The 15,117-nt window shown below is 34.6% G+C and overlaps 3 protein-coding genes across 3 annotated transcripts; 2 read left to right on the top strand and 1 right to left on the bottom strand.

Annotated features, from left to right (window-relative positions):
• Positions 1-83: 83 nt before the first annotated feature.
• Positions 84-6,169, top strand: MONOS_4357 (uncharacterized protein). The gene is made up of 6 exons (XM_067874422.1): positions 84-139; positions 193-340; positions 402-471; positions 525-623; positions 676-1,050; positions 1,158-6,169. The coding sequence occupies exons 1-6, from the start codon at positions 106-108 to the stop codon at positions 5,892-5,894; spliced, it is 5,463 nt and encodes a 1,820-aa protein (XP_067722925.1). The 5' UTR covers positions 84-105; the 3' UTR covers positions 5,895-6,169.
• On the top strand, positions 6,061-7,892 carry MONOS_4358 (uncharacterized protein). Its single transcript, XM_067874423.1, has 4 exons — positions 6,061-6,168; positions 6,223-6,629; positions 6,696-7,003; positions 7,090-7,892. Exons 1-4 carry the CDS (start codon positions 6,129-6,131, stop codon positions 7,592-7,594), a joined length of 1,260 nt encoding a protein of 419 aa, XP_067722924.1. The 5' UTR covers positions 6,061-6,128; the 3' UTR covers positions 7,595-7,892.
• Positions 7,883-8,748, bottom strand: MONOS_4359 (putative nitroreductase; the record flags this gene model as incomplete). The annotated part of the gene is made up of 2 exons (XM_067874424.1): positions 7,883-8,634; positions 8,692-8,748. The coding sequence occupies 2 exons, from the start codon at positions 8,746-8,748 to the stop codon at positions 8,119-8,121; spliced, it is 573 nt and encodes a 190-aa protein (XP_067722923.1). The 3' UTR covers positions 7,883-8,118.
• Between the last annotated feature and the right edge of the window lie 6,369 nt (positions 8,749-15,117).

Genomic DNA, 15,117 nt, shown 5'->3' with positions numbered 1-15,117 from the left:
TTTTTGATTATTTTTAAACCACCAAAATTAAAAAAATATGTTTTATGATTTAATGAAAATACTGAAATATTGTGGGTAAAATCAGATCGATTTTAAACTTAATCGATGACGGAGCATCCGCAAAGATTGTCAACAATACGTATGCTATAATGTATTATTGTTTTTATATCTTTAAATTTTTCGAATTGGAAGTTCAACGAAAATCTTTGAGTTCAAAAGAGACTCAGCCACTTTCAAATTCCATCTATGAACAAAGTTTTCGAACCCCACAGAGAACAGAAGAAATGTTGAAAACACCATTAACGAAATACTCGCCCTACAAATCTGATATATCATCGACGTGTGTTCAACTTCAGAGAAGCCAATTAAATCTTGGATTTATTGTTGTTTTTGATTAATAGTTCGAAAAAAGTTCCTCAGAGCACTCCACTTCTTGAAATAGCAAAAAGAAATAGAGCTCTTTCTCCAAAGGTCATTTTTTTAGCTTAACATTGAGTTTTCATTTTTTTATTTTTGAAAATCAGAAAGATGAAATACTAACAATGAACGAAGAACAAATTAGATCGCAAACAGCAAAGCTCGAAGAAGGAAGCATACAATTTGTGAGATCAATGAAAGAGCCAGTTTGCTCAGATTATCGAATTTTCATTGCTAATTTTTTATGAATTAATGCAGGTGAAGCGTTTGTCACAAGAAATTGAGAGGCGTGATCAGGAAATTAGCGAACTTGAAGGAAGAGTGGTGTTTCTCGAGAAAAAGCAAGAAGAGCTTTTAGCAACTTTGGATTCAGTTGAAGAACAATTAAGAGAAAGTGAGCAAAGATCAAAGGAAAGCTCAAGTGCTCTTGAAGAAGCCAAAGCCAGTCTCAGAATTATGGAAGCCAAAGAAAAGACAATGAAAGAGCAGATTAATCGACTCCAGGATGAAGAATTGGAGCGGGAAGGAGATTGGAACCATATTTCATTGGAACAAGATGCAAGGATAAAAGCTTTAGAAACGGATGCAGATACAAGAGAGAGGAATCTGAAAAGAGTGCAAGATGAGCTAACGGTGTGCTCTTTGTAATATTTAATCATTCATTATTGGAGTAAATATCATCTTATTATTCATTTTAATAATTGACATTAAAATATTTAAATATGTGAATATTTCAATAGACTGCATATGTTCGCTTGCATACACAAGAAAAGGAGACGGAGCGTTGGAGAGACGAAGCAGTGACTGCCTCTGTCGAAGCAAAGGAGGAAGGCCGGATTTCTGCTGAGCTGAAAGAAGAGCTGGAGAAAGAGAGGGGGATCAGAGAACAGTTAGAAAGAGAGAGGGAAGAGTGGGAAGAGGAGAAGAGGCAGATGATGGCAGAGATTGACAATCTGAATGAAGAGAAGAACAGAGTGGAAGAGGAGAAAGAGCAGCTGATTGAAGAAAACGAGAAGAAAGCGGAAAAGATCGAAGAACAGAAGAAAGAGCAGGTGTCAATGAAGGAGCAGTTTGAAGCTGAAGAAGCAAGATTGCACGATGAATTAGAAACAGAAAGAGAAAAAACGGAAAACTTGGAAAAATCGCTCAACAAATGGAAGGCGACAGCAGTTGATCTTCAAGTGAAAGAGGAAGAGGCGAATGCACTGGGACAGAAACTGAACGAGGTCAATGCGAAATTAGTTGATTCACAGAGGAAAATTGAAGATCTGCAGGCAGAACGGGAAGAGCTGCTGTATGGTGCAGCAGCTGTGGAGAAGGAGAAGAAGATGGGGCAATACAAAGAAGACCTGAAGCGAGGGGCAGAGAAGATCAGGCGGCTGGAAGAGGAGAAGGAGAAAGGGAAAGAGCGGGAAAGGAAGAAAGACGAGGAGCTGGCGGCGGTTGTGGAGCAGCTGTGTGCAGTGCATGGGTGGATGCGGAGAATCGCAGGAGTTGTGCTGGACGGTGGGACTCTTCCTTCGTTTGACAAGCACAATTCTCCTTTGTCGGTGAATTATGCCACTCCTGCCTCGTCTCCTGGTTCTATACCGTTGTTTAATGTGTCAAATACCCCTGGCGCTTATTCGTCTCCTTTTCCATCTACTTCTTCTTCCTCCTCCTCTTCTGCTTCATCTTCTAACTTTTCTTCATCTGACTCTTCTGATCCTTCTTCTAATGACAGTGATTACATTCCTCTTCCATCCAATCAGCCCATTCTCGATGCTGCTCTTTCGTCTTCCTCCACCTCAACTCCACTCCGGCGCTATCCAACAGACACCCCACGAGCTGTTTCTCAGACTTTGTCTTCATTCGCTTCTTCTTCTCCCTCTTCTTCATCTTCTGCTTCTTCCTCTTCATCTGCCTTCTCCTCTCCATCTTCTCCTTATCGCTTCTCCTCTTCCTTCTCTCCGCTCACCCCTCCTCCTTCCATCGACAACCCAACTCTTTCTGTGAGTGCCAGCTCGCTTGCAGAGAAGCTCACACTTGTTCTGAACCGGCTGAGCGAGGCAAGAGAAGCAGCCAGGCAGAACAAGAGCAAAGTCGTGAATGAGCAGAAGGAGAAGGCGAAAACTGAGTCGGAGCTGTCTGCAGCGAAGAACCAGTGCGAGGCGAGCGAAAGAGAAGTGGAGCGGCTGCGGAATGAGCTGGAGGCAGTGGAGAAGGAGAGAGAAGAAGAGAAAGACAGAGCAGAAGAGGAGGAGCAGCAGAAGGAGATGGCGATACAGGAGCTGAGAGAAAGAGAGAGGGCTGTAAAGAGTGTGTTGAACACGATCTTTGCGTTGCAGCCAACAGAGAAGAAGGAAAGCAGAAGAATGAAAATGAGAAAGAGAAGCAAAGAAGGGAAAGGGAAAGGGAAAGGGAAAAGGAATGCAGATGAAGATGAGAAAGGAGAAGAGGATGATGATGAAGAGGAAAGAAGCGGAGAAAATACTGTGAACGAAGAGGGAAGCGAAACAGAAGGAGGAAGAGAAGGAGAAGGAGATGAAGAGGAAGAGGACGAAATAGAAGAAGAAGAAGAAGAAGAAGAAGAAGTGTCAGTGAGTGATTTATCTTCTTGGCCCAATTTGAAGGAAGCTCTACAAAACAATGTGAAACGACTGCTCTCAGACAACAAAAGGCAGAAAAGCGAGATTCAACAGCTGAGCCAGGCAAACAGCGATGTTCTGATGCAGCTGAAGAACGCACAGCTTCAGTTGGAAGAGGAAAGAACGAGAAACGAAGAGGATGTGGAGAGAATAAAAAATGAAGGAGAAAGAGAAAGAGAAAGAGTAAAGAGAGAGAGCAGTGCGAAGGAGGAGAAGACGAAGAGGCTGAGTGAAATCGAGACGAACAAGCTGAAGGACGAGATTGAGCAGCTGGAGGCAGAGCTGTTTGGAGTGAGGCGGAGCTTATCTGAAAGAGAAGACGAGAATGTGCAGATGAAGAAGAGCATGGAGTCGCTGGATGCGTCGCTGTCACAGGAGAAGGAGGCAAACAGAATGATGGCAAGGATTGAGCAGGCGATGCGGGTGAGGCTGAGAGATGTGACGGCGCAGAAGAAGATGCTGAACAGCTGGTTTGAAGAGGGGAAAGCGCATTGCTTAGCGATTCAGAGGGAAGTGGTGAATGCCACACAGATAAGCGAGGATCTGAATGGAACGAGGCAGAATGAGCTGTCCGGTTCTCTTCAAAAGCAGCAGATTAACACAGAAAATGCGCCTTTTGCCTTTTCAGAGCAGAGTAAACGATCAAAATATGAGTTAAACAGCGAGCAGACGTTGCGCACTGCCTCCAAAAACAAGAGAAGCTCATTTGTATCTGACAGGAATGATTATCCACTTTCAACTCCGCTTCCTTCTTCTTCTTCTTCCTCTCGTTCTTCTCTTTCGCCTCAATCTACCTATTTGAATAGCTCTGCGCAAGTCAACCGCATCCGTTCGAATTCTTCTTCTTCATTCACTTCGCCTAACAATTCATCCAATTTCTCCTCTTCTGCTAGCTTATCATTGAACGCATCATCATCTTCTTCTTCCTCCTCCTCCTCTTCTTCTTCTTCTTCTTCCATCTTCTCCTCAAATATGTCTCAAATCTGGCTCCGCCGCTTCCGAGTCGCTGTTATTTCAGTCATCGCCTCAAACAGAATCCACAAGCTGTTTGCATCTTCCACTCGTGTGTATGGAAACGCAATTCAACCTTCTTCTTATCGATCTTCTTTGAACAGTTCTTCATTGGCTTCTCCTTCTTCTTCTTCTTCTTCTTCTTCTTCTTCTTCTTCTTCTTCTTCATTTCGCGGGCTTTCTCCTTCCTCAAGTGTTACTCGAACACCAAAATACTCTTCAAATGCTGATTTGCTGAATTCACCTTCATCATCATCATCTTCTTCTTCCTCTTTGCAATCTGTTGCTCTTCCTCTGTTTATTTCTCCTCTTTCTTCTTCTTCTCCTCCTTCGACCAATGAGCAGCTGAACAAAAGAAGATCGAATATCAATAATAAGAAAACAAGGCAAGAAAAGCCAGCAGAAGGAGAAGAACAAGAAGAAAGTTCTTCTATCAATAAATACAAATCTGTCTATGAAACCAAACCAGGCAGTGGATGTAGAGACCTTTCATTGGCAGACGCTTCTGACCCCTTCTCTGTTCTGCGTGTGTGTGACAGCGCATTTGAGGAAGAGAAATGCCAAGTTGTTCGTTTTGACGATGGAATCAGAGCTTTCTTCCCGTTTGAGGTGTCTCCGCTGTTTGTGGCGCTGATCAACAGCAGAACTGAATGTGTTCTCCCGCCTTTGCCAACACGAGAGGAGAATGAGCAGAATATAGCCAGCTTTTCCTCTTCTTCTGCTTCTTCTGCTTCTTCTGCTTCTTCTTCTCTTTCTTCCTCTGCTCTTCCCTTGAGTCATTTAAGAGATCCAGTGTGTTCTCTGCTGTCTTCCTTCTCTCTTCGGCTGCACTGTGCAGAGAAGGAGACGATTGCCACTCTTTCAGAAGAGACAGAAAAGCTGAGGCAGATTTCGATGGAAACAGAAAGCAAAGTGAATGAGCTGGAGGAGAAGGCGAGAGAAAGCGAAGAAACGCTGCAGATCAAAGAGAAAGAGGCCGAAGCGCTGGAAGAAGAACTGGAAGCCGTGCGGGAGAAGCTGAGGGCGAATGAAAGAGAGCTGAGGGAAGCGCAGAGAGGGCTGAAGGCTGCGGTGGAGGAAGGAGAAAGGCTGAAGAAGGAGATTGAAGAGACAGCAAATATAGCAGCAGAGAAGCAGGATGCAGTGGTGCAGTTGGAAAGGGAGAAAGCAGAGAAAGAAAGAGAAAAAGAGCGAGAGAGAAACAAGAGAAGAGAGAAAGAGAATGAGTGTCTGGTGCGGATGAGAGAGAAAGAAGCGCTGAAATCTGAGCGGGACGAGCTGGAGAGTGTGCTGGCAGAGAAGAAGAGAGAGGCAGAAGAGCTGAAGCAGGCGGTGCAGTCGATGCGGAAAGAGCTGCGCTCAGCGAGCGAGCGCATAGCAGCAGCAGAGGCAGACGTTGTGTGTGCGCGTTCGGCAGAGGCAGCAGCGAGGAAAGAGGCTGAGCTGGCGAAGGAGAGGCTGAATGGAGAGAGGCTGCAGTGGAGGGCATCAGAGAAGGCGAGGATGGAGATGATGGGACTCAGGGCAGAGGCTGAGATGGAGTTGGCGCAGACACTCGAAAGGGCTATAAGCAAAACACCCTCAGCAGTTTTGTCGTCTTCGGGTACGAGTCAATACGCGACTGCATTATCATCGTCATTAACATCATCATCATCATCTTCTTCTTCTTCTTCTTCTTCTTCTTCTTCTTCATTTCTCACTCGACAAAGCACGGCTTCTGGTTCTTCAGCCAGGACACCTTATGCACCTTTAACTTCAGAGCGAAGAGGTACCAGCTCTTCTAGCTCAAGCACCGCTATTCGAACACCCATTTCTGCGAATTCCAGTCGCACGTTGTAGAGAAACAACAAAATGAATGTTCTGATTTAGAGGAATTAATTTTTGTAGTTGTTATTGAAAATTATTGTTGTTAAATGATCTTTTGCATTTATTTTATTCTATTTTTCATTTGAAAAGAATACAAATTTTTTATGGTGAAATTATTAGAGGTAGTTGATGTTTCTCATTTTTTACCCATTTTTATTTTTTGCATTTCACAAAACCAGCTATTTCAACGCATTAATCACCGTCATTATGCGTCTTTTTCAAGATGACATAATGTTCGATTGTCCTGGTACGTATTCGTTTTATTTTTTAAATTAAATGAATTATTTCAAATTTGTTAAAGTAATTTATGGAAATGGAAGCCTTCCTCTTAAAATACTTGCAATATTTTTCTTTTTTTGCTTATTATTTTCTGTATATCAAACCGTGATGGAATTTAAATCGTCTAAATTGCACGTAAACCGACTTAAGAAAATTATCTTGATTCTTTTATCTGTTTCGTTCCTTTATCGATGCATGATATTTTTTGTTCCTTTTCCGTTTTCATACTTATCGTTTTCTTTGAGTTGTTCGACATTCCCGACTTATTTGATGATTCTCCCTTGGTTTTTATTTGCAGTTTGGATTGGAATCTCTTTCTCTTTACCACTATTCAAAACAAAAAATCGACGAATTTTCTTCTCGTTAATTGGATCTATTGTGTTCGCAATAGACATCATTAGCAGCGTTGTACTTAATATTATTGATTCAGTTTGTAGACTATTTTAACATTTTTTTTGTATAAGAAAAAATTTTAACTTCATTTTTTTTTTTAAGAGGAGCAATGACGGTAATAACGAAGATAATCGATCATTCGAAATTGCATCTGACGCAATTTTCTCAGTGCTTTATATTGGCGTTAGCATTCTCATGATAATTGAAGGGATATCAATGTTTCGCATTTCTTTAAACCCAGGAATTCTATCGATGTTTAAATGGAAGCTCTGGGTGTTAACCATATCAACATTTGTTTTGGGAGCAATCTTCTTCGTGCAATTTATATACTCCATTTTATCCATTTGCAATGATGACTTCACGATTGATGGGGTCAGAATAATGTTTGAGCGTTGTCTCAGTGATCATTGGTTTGAAATTTTATGATATTAATTAAACTTAAGCAATAACAATTTTCTTTTCTTGTTGCTTCTTCTTTTTTATCTGTTTAAAATAGTTTTTCATACTTTTTTGTTTGGACTCTGAAATACTCCCTTGTCGAAGTTGTTCCTTCTCTGGTGTTTATGATTATATTTGGTCTTTTCAGTGCAAAATCTGTAATTCCTTCTCAAAGCCAATCACAGCGAATGTATCCAATGCAACGCATTGCACTTGGCTCGATCTCGCTGTCTCCTTCTCATTCTTCGCTTCCTCAAAAGACAAAAATGGGGCAAAGGGAAAAGGAGAGAAAGAAAAGAGAAAGCCACAATCACAAGAAACATGGAGCGCAGAGAAAAGAAAGCGGGACGATAGCAACAGAGCGAAGCACTTCGGAAGATGAAATAAGGCTTCTGGATGACCAGCCAAGCAGAGTTGATTTCTCTTTTGACGGGTCAGCTGAAGATGCGTCTTCGATGAAAAATGATAGCGCCTATCAGAATCGTCTTGAAGATCCGATTGATTTTGATGCTCAACAGATCTCAGTTGCCGTCCCCAAAGAAGCAAGAAAAAAGAATCGGTGAAGAAAGAATAGTGTTGCATTGAATGAAAATAAATGCATCAAAAGATTATTTGTGAAATCACTAAAACATCTTTTATCTGTGTAAAGTGAAAATGGAATGTTTGTGTTTGGACTTTGAGTTATTTCTGAAAAAGATGATGTTACTTTTTGAAAATGAATGATTTTTTTTTTTTTTTGTTTGTTTGTTATTTTTCATCAACTGGTCTTTTTTATTGAGATATTTCCATGTGTAGATTGATATTTTTTAAATTTTTTATTTTCTTTCAGGAAAAAAAATTTCTTTAACGAGTTCTGGAAAACATGTTTTATCTTTTTATTTTTATTTGTAAGAAAAAAGAAAAATATTCTCTGAAAGTCTTTAATATCACATTCAATAACATTATTTGCGAATATTTTATCCAACAATTCCGAAAGCTTGGATGAAAAATATTCTCATATCATTAAGATCAAAAAAAACGCAAAATTAAAAAACATCAATTCGTTATAAAAATAACTCATAAAATAAGACTCAAGTATTTCTTTGGTTTATTCAATAAAAGTGACGACCTTTTCCAAAGGTTCACGTTGAGTAGGTTTCTTTTCAAATGAAGGGTGTTGATAACCCAATGAAAGTGATATAACAAATTCTTCCGAATCTGGAATGCCAAGTTCTTTTGTAATAATTTCTGAGCCAAACCATTGGGGCATAGCTGCTGGAAGTGTGCATAAGCCAAGCGCTTCTGCTTGAAGCATCATATTTTCGATTGCAATTCCCAAATCTATGTACTTTGTTGAAAGTCCATCTTTCTTAACAGTAATATAAATTACAACTGGTGAATCATAAAACAACGTGTTTGAAACGCCGATATGTTCAGCTTTTCCTTTCAACTGTGGAACTTTTTCTTCGAGAATTGGCTGGATTTTTCTACCAATCTCCTTGTTTTTCTCAGAATTCACAACAGCATAAAAATGCCAAGGTTGCAAGTTTTTACCAGACGGTGCCCTTCTTCCTGATTCAAGAACAGCCTCAAGCAATTCTCGATGAACAGGCTTTGGGTCGTACTAAAAAGACAAAAATATTATTATATTACTAATATAAATATATTGCATTGTTTAAACTCTTCTGCACGAGCATCGTGTTTGTATTGGTCTTAAAACTTCCACAGTTGATTCCATTTATAAACCAGTTTTCATACCCATAAACTAATAACTCGGAGAAACTAATTCTGAATGAATTATTATGGAATAGACAAAAATCGCTTTTATGTTCAAATTAACAGAATTTTTAAGATTAAAAAAATCATTTGACTTGAAGCAGTTTGGGAAGAAAAAAAATAATTCGATATCAAAAAATACATCTATTCATAATATTTTTGATGAGTTCTATCAAAAATAAAAATAAAAATAAAAATAAAAATAAAAATAAAAATAAAAATAAAAATAAAAAATAAAAATAAAATAATTACTCAATCACTGACCGAAATTTTTCTAAATTAACGATGCAAACGGTTTCATTTCAAGACGCCAGAACACCAAACAAAAGGATGTTATTGAGTAGCCAAGTTCATATTATATCAGAATACAGAGTTGAATACATCGTAATGCATTTTTCACTCCTTTGGAAGAAATGATACATGAAAATATTAGAATGAGAGCAGCTTTGAAAGAAAAGGAAGACAGAGAAAAAAATTGAACAATTCAGGCAGAAGGATACTGAGGTTGAAGGAAAATACAAAAGGCCACACACTCCAGCAACTATCGAAAAAAGAAAAAAACATACAGATTTATACAGAAATGTGTGGAAGAAGCAAGTCCGAAAGCTTGTATGCGAATGAATGTACACTCACAAACATCACCACCAGCAGATATATACAAAAAACTGCAGATTAGAAAAGATATTATTCACAATGAAAAACAAAAAGGAAGTGAAAAAATAGTGAACAATGATCGAAACAAGAATCTCAATAGACAAAAAATGAAGCAAAATCCATAAACCACACATCGAACAATATCACACGAGGTTTCTTCTTCTGGATTGCATATTTCAAAATTCACGGTTCACAATTTTCTTTCAGAAAAAACAATTATACAGATTTATTCCCCAGATATGGGTTATTATTTTTGAAATCATAACTTTTTTCTGGATGTTATTTTTATAAAGTTTTGTTTGTTGTTGGTAAGCGATTCTGTATTCCAACGTAAAACTCATCACAACTGCTTGAAAAACTAATGAAAAGCCTGAAATAAAGATGAAGATGTCTTTTATTAGTCTTTTCACTTTTCAATGATCATATATTTATATTTCTGGGGAATTTTTGAACCGAATTTTTTGAATAAAAACATATGATTTCAAAAAATAATCACCTATATTTCAATAGAATTGCAGTCAGTCCAGTATACGCAAATGCTGATAAAAATAAAAAGCATAGAATACATTTAACAGAAAAATTATTTCTTTGTGAAAAAGATGGTGCCTTTATTTCCTGCATTAATGAGACATCATAGAACGTCAATTGTATATAGAAATACGGTTGGGCAGAAAGAGGAGAAAAAGTTTTGGTTCCTCCACATTCACTATTTCAATCGATTACAGCTGTCATATCAATATCCATATAAGGAATGGATTATGCTCAAGAAATAGGAGTTCATGTTAACTATGAAGTGTTTGAAGCTGATATTGAAAGTTTTCTTTTGTTTAATGAAAATAACAAAATTATCTGCGATAGAAATGGAAAAACAACAACCCATCATATGGGGGAAAATTCGGACTTTCAAGCTTTTTTTACACGAAGCATTGAAAAATTGCATCACTCATAACTTTATTTCGCTTTTTCAGATTTCAAAACAAATTTGATTTTCATATCTGTAAACAGGCATCATTGAAATTATTACATAAAGTTTTCCGACATATTACGAGTGTCAAAAAATGGACAATTTTTTATTGTGTTTTTTGATCAAAAAAAGTCAATGAAAAGTTGATAATTTTTCAATGAAAATTTATGAAGTCAAACATTTTGTCCAATATAAATAATGACAGCCTAATTAAAGAAGCCGGACATGTCGTGTTTCAAAACGCTGCATGCTCTTCGATTTTGAACCCAATTAAAAATGTATTTGTAAGTCGAGAGTGGAATCAAATACGTTGAAATGAAAGGTGAAGTCGCATTTTTTCGATGAAATCGCAAAAAAACTTTAAAGAAATTTCCTTGAGAGAAGACCGAAAAAGCATCCAACTAATCGTAACAGTGGCATTGCCACATGTCGTTATTCTATATTTTGTTTAAATAAAATTAGTTCTTTAATATTATTTGCCCATTCATTTGAATATTTTTATAAAAAACAAAAGATTCAAAATCTGATCTTTTTGATTCTTCTTTGGAAATGAGAATTGAGAAACGAAACCTTTGTGTGATAACTTTTTTGTAAATAATCTTCAAATGCTTTTGTATTCAATTCACAAAGTGGTTAATAATTCTTAAAGTTATTATGTCCATTTTTTTTAATTAAAGAGTAATATTTATTATTTATTTATTATTATGAATGAACGAGATAATAGTTGGAATGAACAAAAATGTTAAAAAAGCAAAAACTGTATATCACATTTCAATTTCAATATCACTGATTGATTTCATATGGAAGTGAGGAGGTGTTTTATCTAAAGAGCTAATAATGATGAATAACTCTTTGACACAAAAAAACTGAGAAATATGGCAAAATTTTTTTGAAAAGTTCCTTTTGTTTAATTTTCAAATAAAACAAAAATTTCATATTTTCATCAAATTTTTGTTCCCACTCACGAAACTTCACAATAATGTAAATATTAGCTTTGTCTTGATTTTGTTTTCATGAAAACATATTTTCATAAGTGGGAACAGAAATTTGATGAAAATATGAAATTTTTGTTTTATTTGAAAATTAAACAAAAGGAACTTTTCAAAAAAATTTTGCCATATGTGTATCAAAAAAAACATATCATGCAATCTTTCATTCAACATTTTATTTTTCTTTATTTTATTCTTTTTTTTATTTTTTATTTTATTTTTTATTTTTTTTATTTATTTTTATTTTTATTTTTTTTTTTGTTGTTGTTGAAACAGTTATTCTTTCAACAGAATTAACATCTTTATTGATTAAATTCGTTGATGAAAAATGAAGAGTTGTAGAATTAACAAATTCAAAGATAATGTTTATCTATCCTATGCAAAACATCTTTATGAATTTTGATTTTTTTTTTAATATTAAAATCACATGATATTCAATAATCAACAAAAGAAAGTCTTCACAAGCGATGAAGATAAAATATTGTTTTTTTATTTTGAGAGATGATTGACATTGGTAAAGGAATAATCAATCTTTTTTGTTAAAACTGGAAAGAAAGTTTTAAATATGAGATAAACTGTCTTTTTCCTCGATGTGAATCCTGCATTATGCGAAAATCAAATTTCCAGCTTTGGTGATTCGTTTATTTTTTTTTTTTTTTTTTTTTTTTTTTTTTTTTTTTTGTTTTGCATTTTTTCTAAATATCGAAATTTTTGATGATAGAGCTACAGAAAAGAAAAAGAAAATTGTCGGATCAGTACCATGCTTATCAGAATATTGAATAAATTTGATTTTTTCTCGGTGATTCACCCTTATAAAAAACACATTCATCAAACAACATAAAGAGAACAACAAAGAGAGTAGAGGTAAAAATAAGTTAGAATGATGAAGATTTGATATAGCGGGAATTCATGTTCATGAAACAAATGAATATCGTAGTTCGAATGCTTTTTAGGAAACTTTTGCATAATATTTTTATTATTTTATTAATTAATTAATTAATGAAAACTATGTAATCAAATACAAATCTCTATTCAAAAGAACATGTAATGGTGTGCGAATGAGTGCACTTTAACAACAATAACAACAACTCGGTGCTTATCAAAAATGAAAGATGGAATAAATATAACTCTTCCATCACATCAAAAAGGAAGAAAGAAAAAAATCGAAAACGAACAATAATCAATTGTTCAACAAAAAATGAAGCAGAATTATTTAAAACATATATGATTTGATAATTCAGAAGCCATTTTCCTCGATAACCTCAATATGAAAATCCACTTCTTTCCTTATTTTTGCACATAAAAAAAACTCAAAAACAGCCAATTTTTTCTTTGAAAGAATAACAAAAAGAGAAGATGTAGCTGATTCATAATAATTCATAAAACTAGAATGTTGAGAACATAAGAAAATATCAATTGTCCCCCGTTGGAGAAAAGGTTCTTATTCCATCTCCACCAGTTCATCAGTCTATTACGTCCATCACTTCAATATCCTTATCAGGAATGAGATATTTTGAAGTTATCAGGGTGTCAATAAATCATGAAGTATTTGAGGAATATATGGGGAATTCCTTTTGAAAAGTCGCAAAAGTTCTATTTTCATGTCAATCAAAAATTTCATATTTTGCTGAAAATTTCTGTTTCCACTCTCGAATCTTTTTAAGAATGAGTGAGATAGCATTATCCAGAAATTTATTCCAAATTAGCAAAGTTCGGTGTATGTGGACAAATTTTTCATAAAAATATGAAATCTTTGATTTATTTGAAAATTCAACAATTGCGACTTTTTTCAAAAGAATGACTCATATAAAAAGACATTTGAAATGCATTGAAGTTCATGGATTATCAGTTATTGCGACGGACAACGCTTCAACACATCGTCAAAACATAGAAGCAATAACTATGAATGGAGTTCATCATGTGCTATTCAATACTGCACATTCATCAGTACTTTATCCAATTGAAAACGAATTTGGTTTTTGTTAAAAAAGAGCTGAAGAAACCTCTTGCATTTGGGAAGGAGAAAATCATTTTATTTCAATGCTTGTTGAAACCTTCAAAAATATTTTTGTAAGAGAAATGATACGAACTATTGCACATGTTGAGAATGTAATTTGGATATTGGTTTTGGAAAAGAAAGACCTTTAACATCAATGAATATGCTAATTTATTTATTCTTCATTTTTGCTTGAAAGAAAGATTTTATTTAAGTTGTATTAATTATTGTTTATATCATATCATCTGCTTAATATTCCTTTCATTTCAAATAACGATCATTATGTGTTACAAAGAAAATAAGCATGTTGATTTTTTTTTATGTTGTTTTTTTGTAAAAGTCAGTGAAAAAATGTGAACCTACACACACAATGATTCCATCAAAGGATATTAATCTAAAAGAATAAAATTTTACAACAATTGGTTTTTAAAAAAAATCTCAAATCAGATAAATTAACATTTCGAAATAAAAAAGTTTTTTTATAAAATCAATTGGAGATTGTAATCTTAATCTCTTTCAAGAAAATATTCTTCCATTTGATTTCACAAATTGGATGAAAACTGTTATTTAAACGGTTATTAAAATTCTTTCATAAAACTGTTGCAGTTTTTTGATCAAATGAAATATTCCACAGTACATGGATTCAATTGAAAGCTTTAATCACACAAACAAAACCTGATTAACAATATTTGCAACAAAGCTCAATTTTTAATAGATAATTTTTAAAAATTGGCAATTGTATTCAAATAAGTTTTTTTTGTATTATTTCGTTTTTTTGAAAATGTCACAACAGTTTTGTTATTTGATATTCACCAATCATTTCGTTATTATTTTGTTTTCCCTAGCAACTCTTCTTTATATTTAATAAAAAAAACAAAATTTTGTTCCAGTTGAAAATAATAAAAAAAAAAGCTTGAAGACTTGAGAAATTGGTAGTTTTGATTACGAAAAAGGAAAAAAAACGTAATATTTCATAAAATAAAAAGCAAAAATTAAAAAAAAAATTAGTGATAAATTAAAACGACATTTTTGAAATCGGTTATCAAAACGCTGAAAGCCATTTCACACTCTTCAGCATTTTGCTAACAAAAACAAAAAAAGTGTCAATAAAGGAAAAAGTCCCATTTTAAAGTTAATACTATTTTATGAAGGATGAAACAAAAAACAACAGATTGTTTATTTCAAATCAGACTTTATTCGACGAACTCAAAAAAAAAGGAGGGGAAAATACGAACATTCAAGCTTTGTTTTGCACGAAGCAAAAATAAAAAAAATTGTTTCAGTCATTACTCTGTTGAACTTTTTCTAATTTGAAAATAAATCGGATTATATTATTTGTCAACAAAAATCATAGAAATAATCAGCAAAGCGCTTTAAACCTCACAAATATATAAAAAAAGATTGCTTATTAATAGAATTTTTTGATCACAAAAAGTCAAAAAAATTGTATAAAATTACAAAGAAAAAGCTAGAAGTTACATTATATTCAACAAGTCTTAATTATCATTTCATTTTCAAAAATATCTGATAAAAGCAGAAGGTTACAAAACACCACAACACAATATTATCTTAATTGTATTCAAAATGCTTATATTTGTCGCATTGAAACCATTTCAGTGACTGTTATCTCCGGGTTATGGAAAAAAAAATAAATAAATAAAAAATAAAAACGAATGACCGAATTCTCTGTTTTTCCAAAAAATTTTAATGGTATCGACAACACACGTG

Source organism: Monocercomonoides exilis, assembly GCF_001643675.1.
Source record: "Monocercomonoides exilis strain PA203 chromosome Unknown scaffold39-1025343, whole genome shotgun sequence".
NCBI classification, from domain to species: Eukaryota; Preaxostyla; order Oxymonadida; family Polymastigidae; genus Monocercomonoides; species Monocercomonoides exilis.
The sequence above is the reverse complement of the archived record's forward strand: the minus strand, read 5'-3'. Positions and strand labels throughout refer to the sequence as shown.

Coding starts and splice junctions, on each gene's coding strand:
- MONOS_4357 (XM_067874422.1), top strand. CDS start 106: ATGACGGAGCATCCGCAAAGATTGTCAACAATAC. Junction 472..524: donor ATAGAGCTCTTTCTCCAAAG/GTCATTTTTTTA, acceptor TTTGAAAATCAG/AAAGATGAAATACTAACAAT. Junction 1,051..1,157: donor GAGTGCAAGATGAGCTAACG/GTGTGCTCTTTG, acceptor ATATTTCAATAG/ACTGCATATGTTCGCTTGCA.
- MONOS_4358 (XM_067874423.1), top strand. CDS start 6,129: ATGCGTCTTTTTCAAGATGACATAATGTTCGATTGTCCTG. Junction 6,169..6,222: donor CATAATGTTCGATTGTCCTG/GTACGTATTCGT, acceptor AATTTGTTAAAG/TAATTTATGGAAATGGAAGC. Junction 6,630..6,695: donor TACTTAATATTATTGATTCA/GTTTGTAGACTA, acceptor TTTTTTTTTAAG/AGGAGCAATGACGGTAATAA.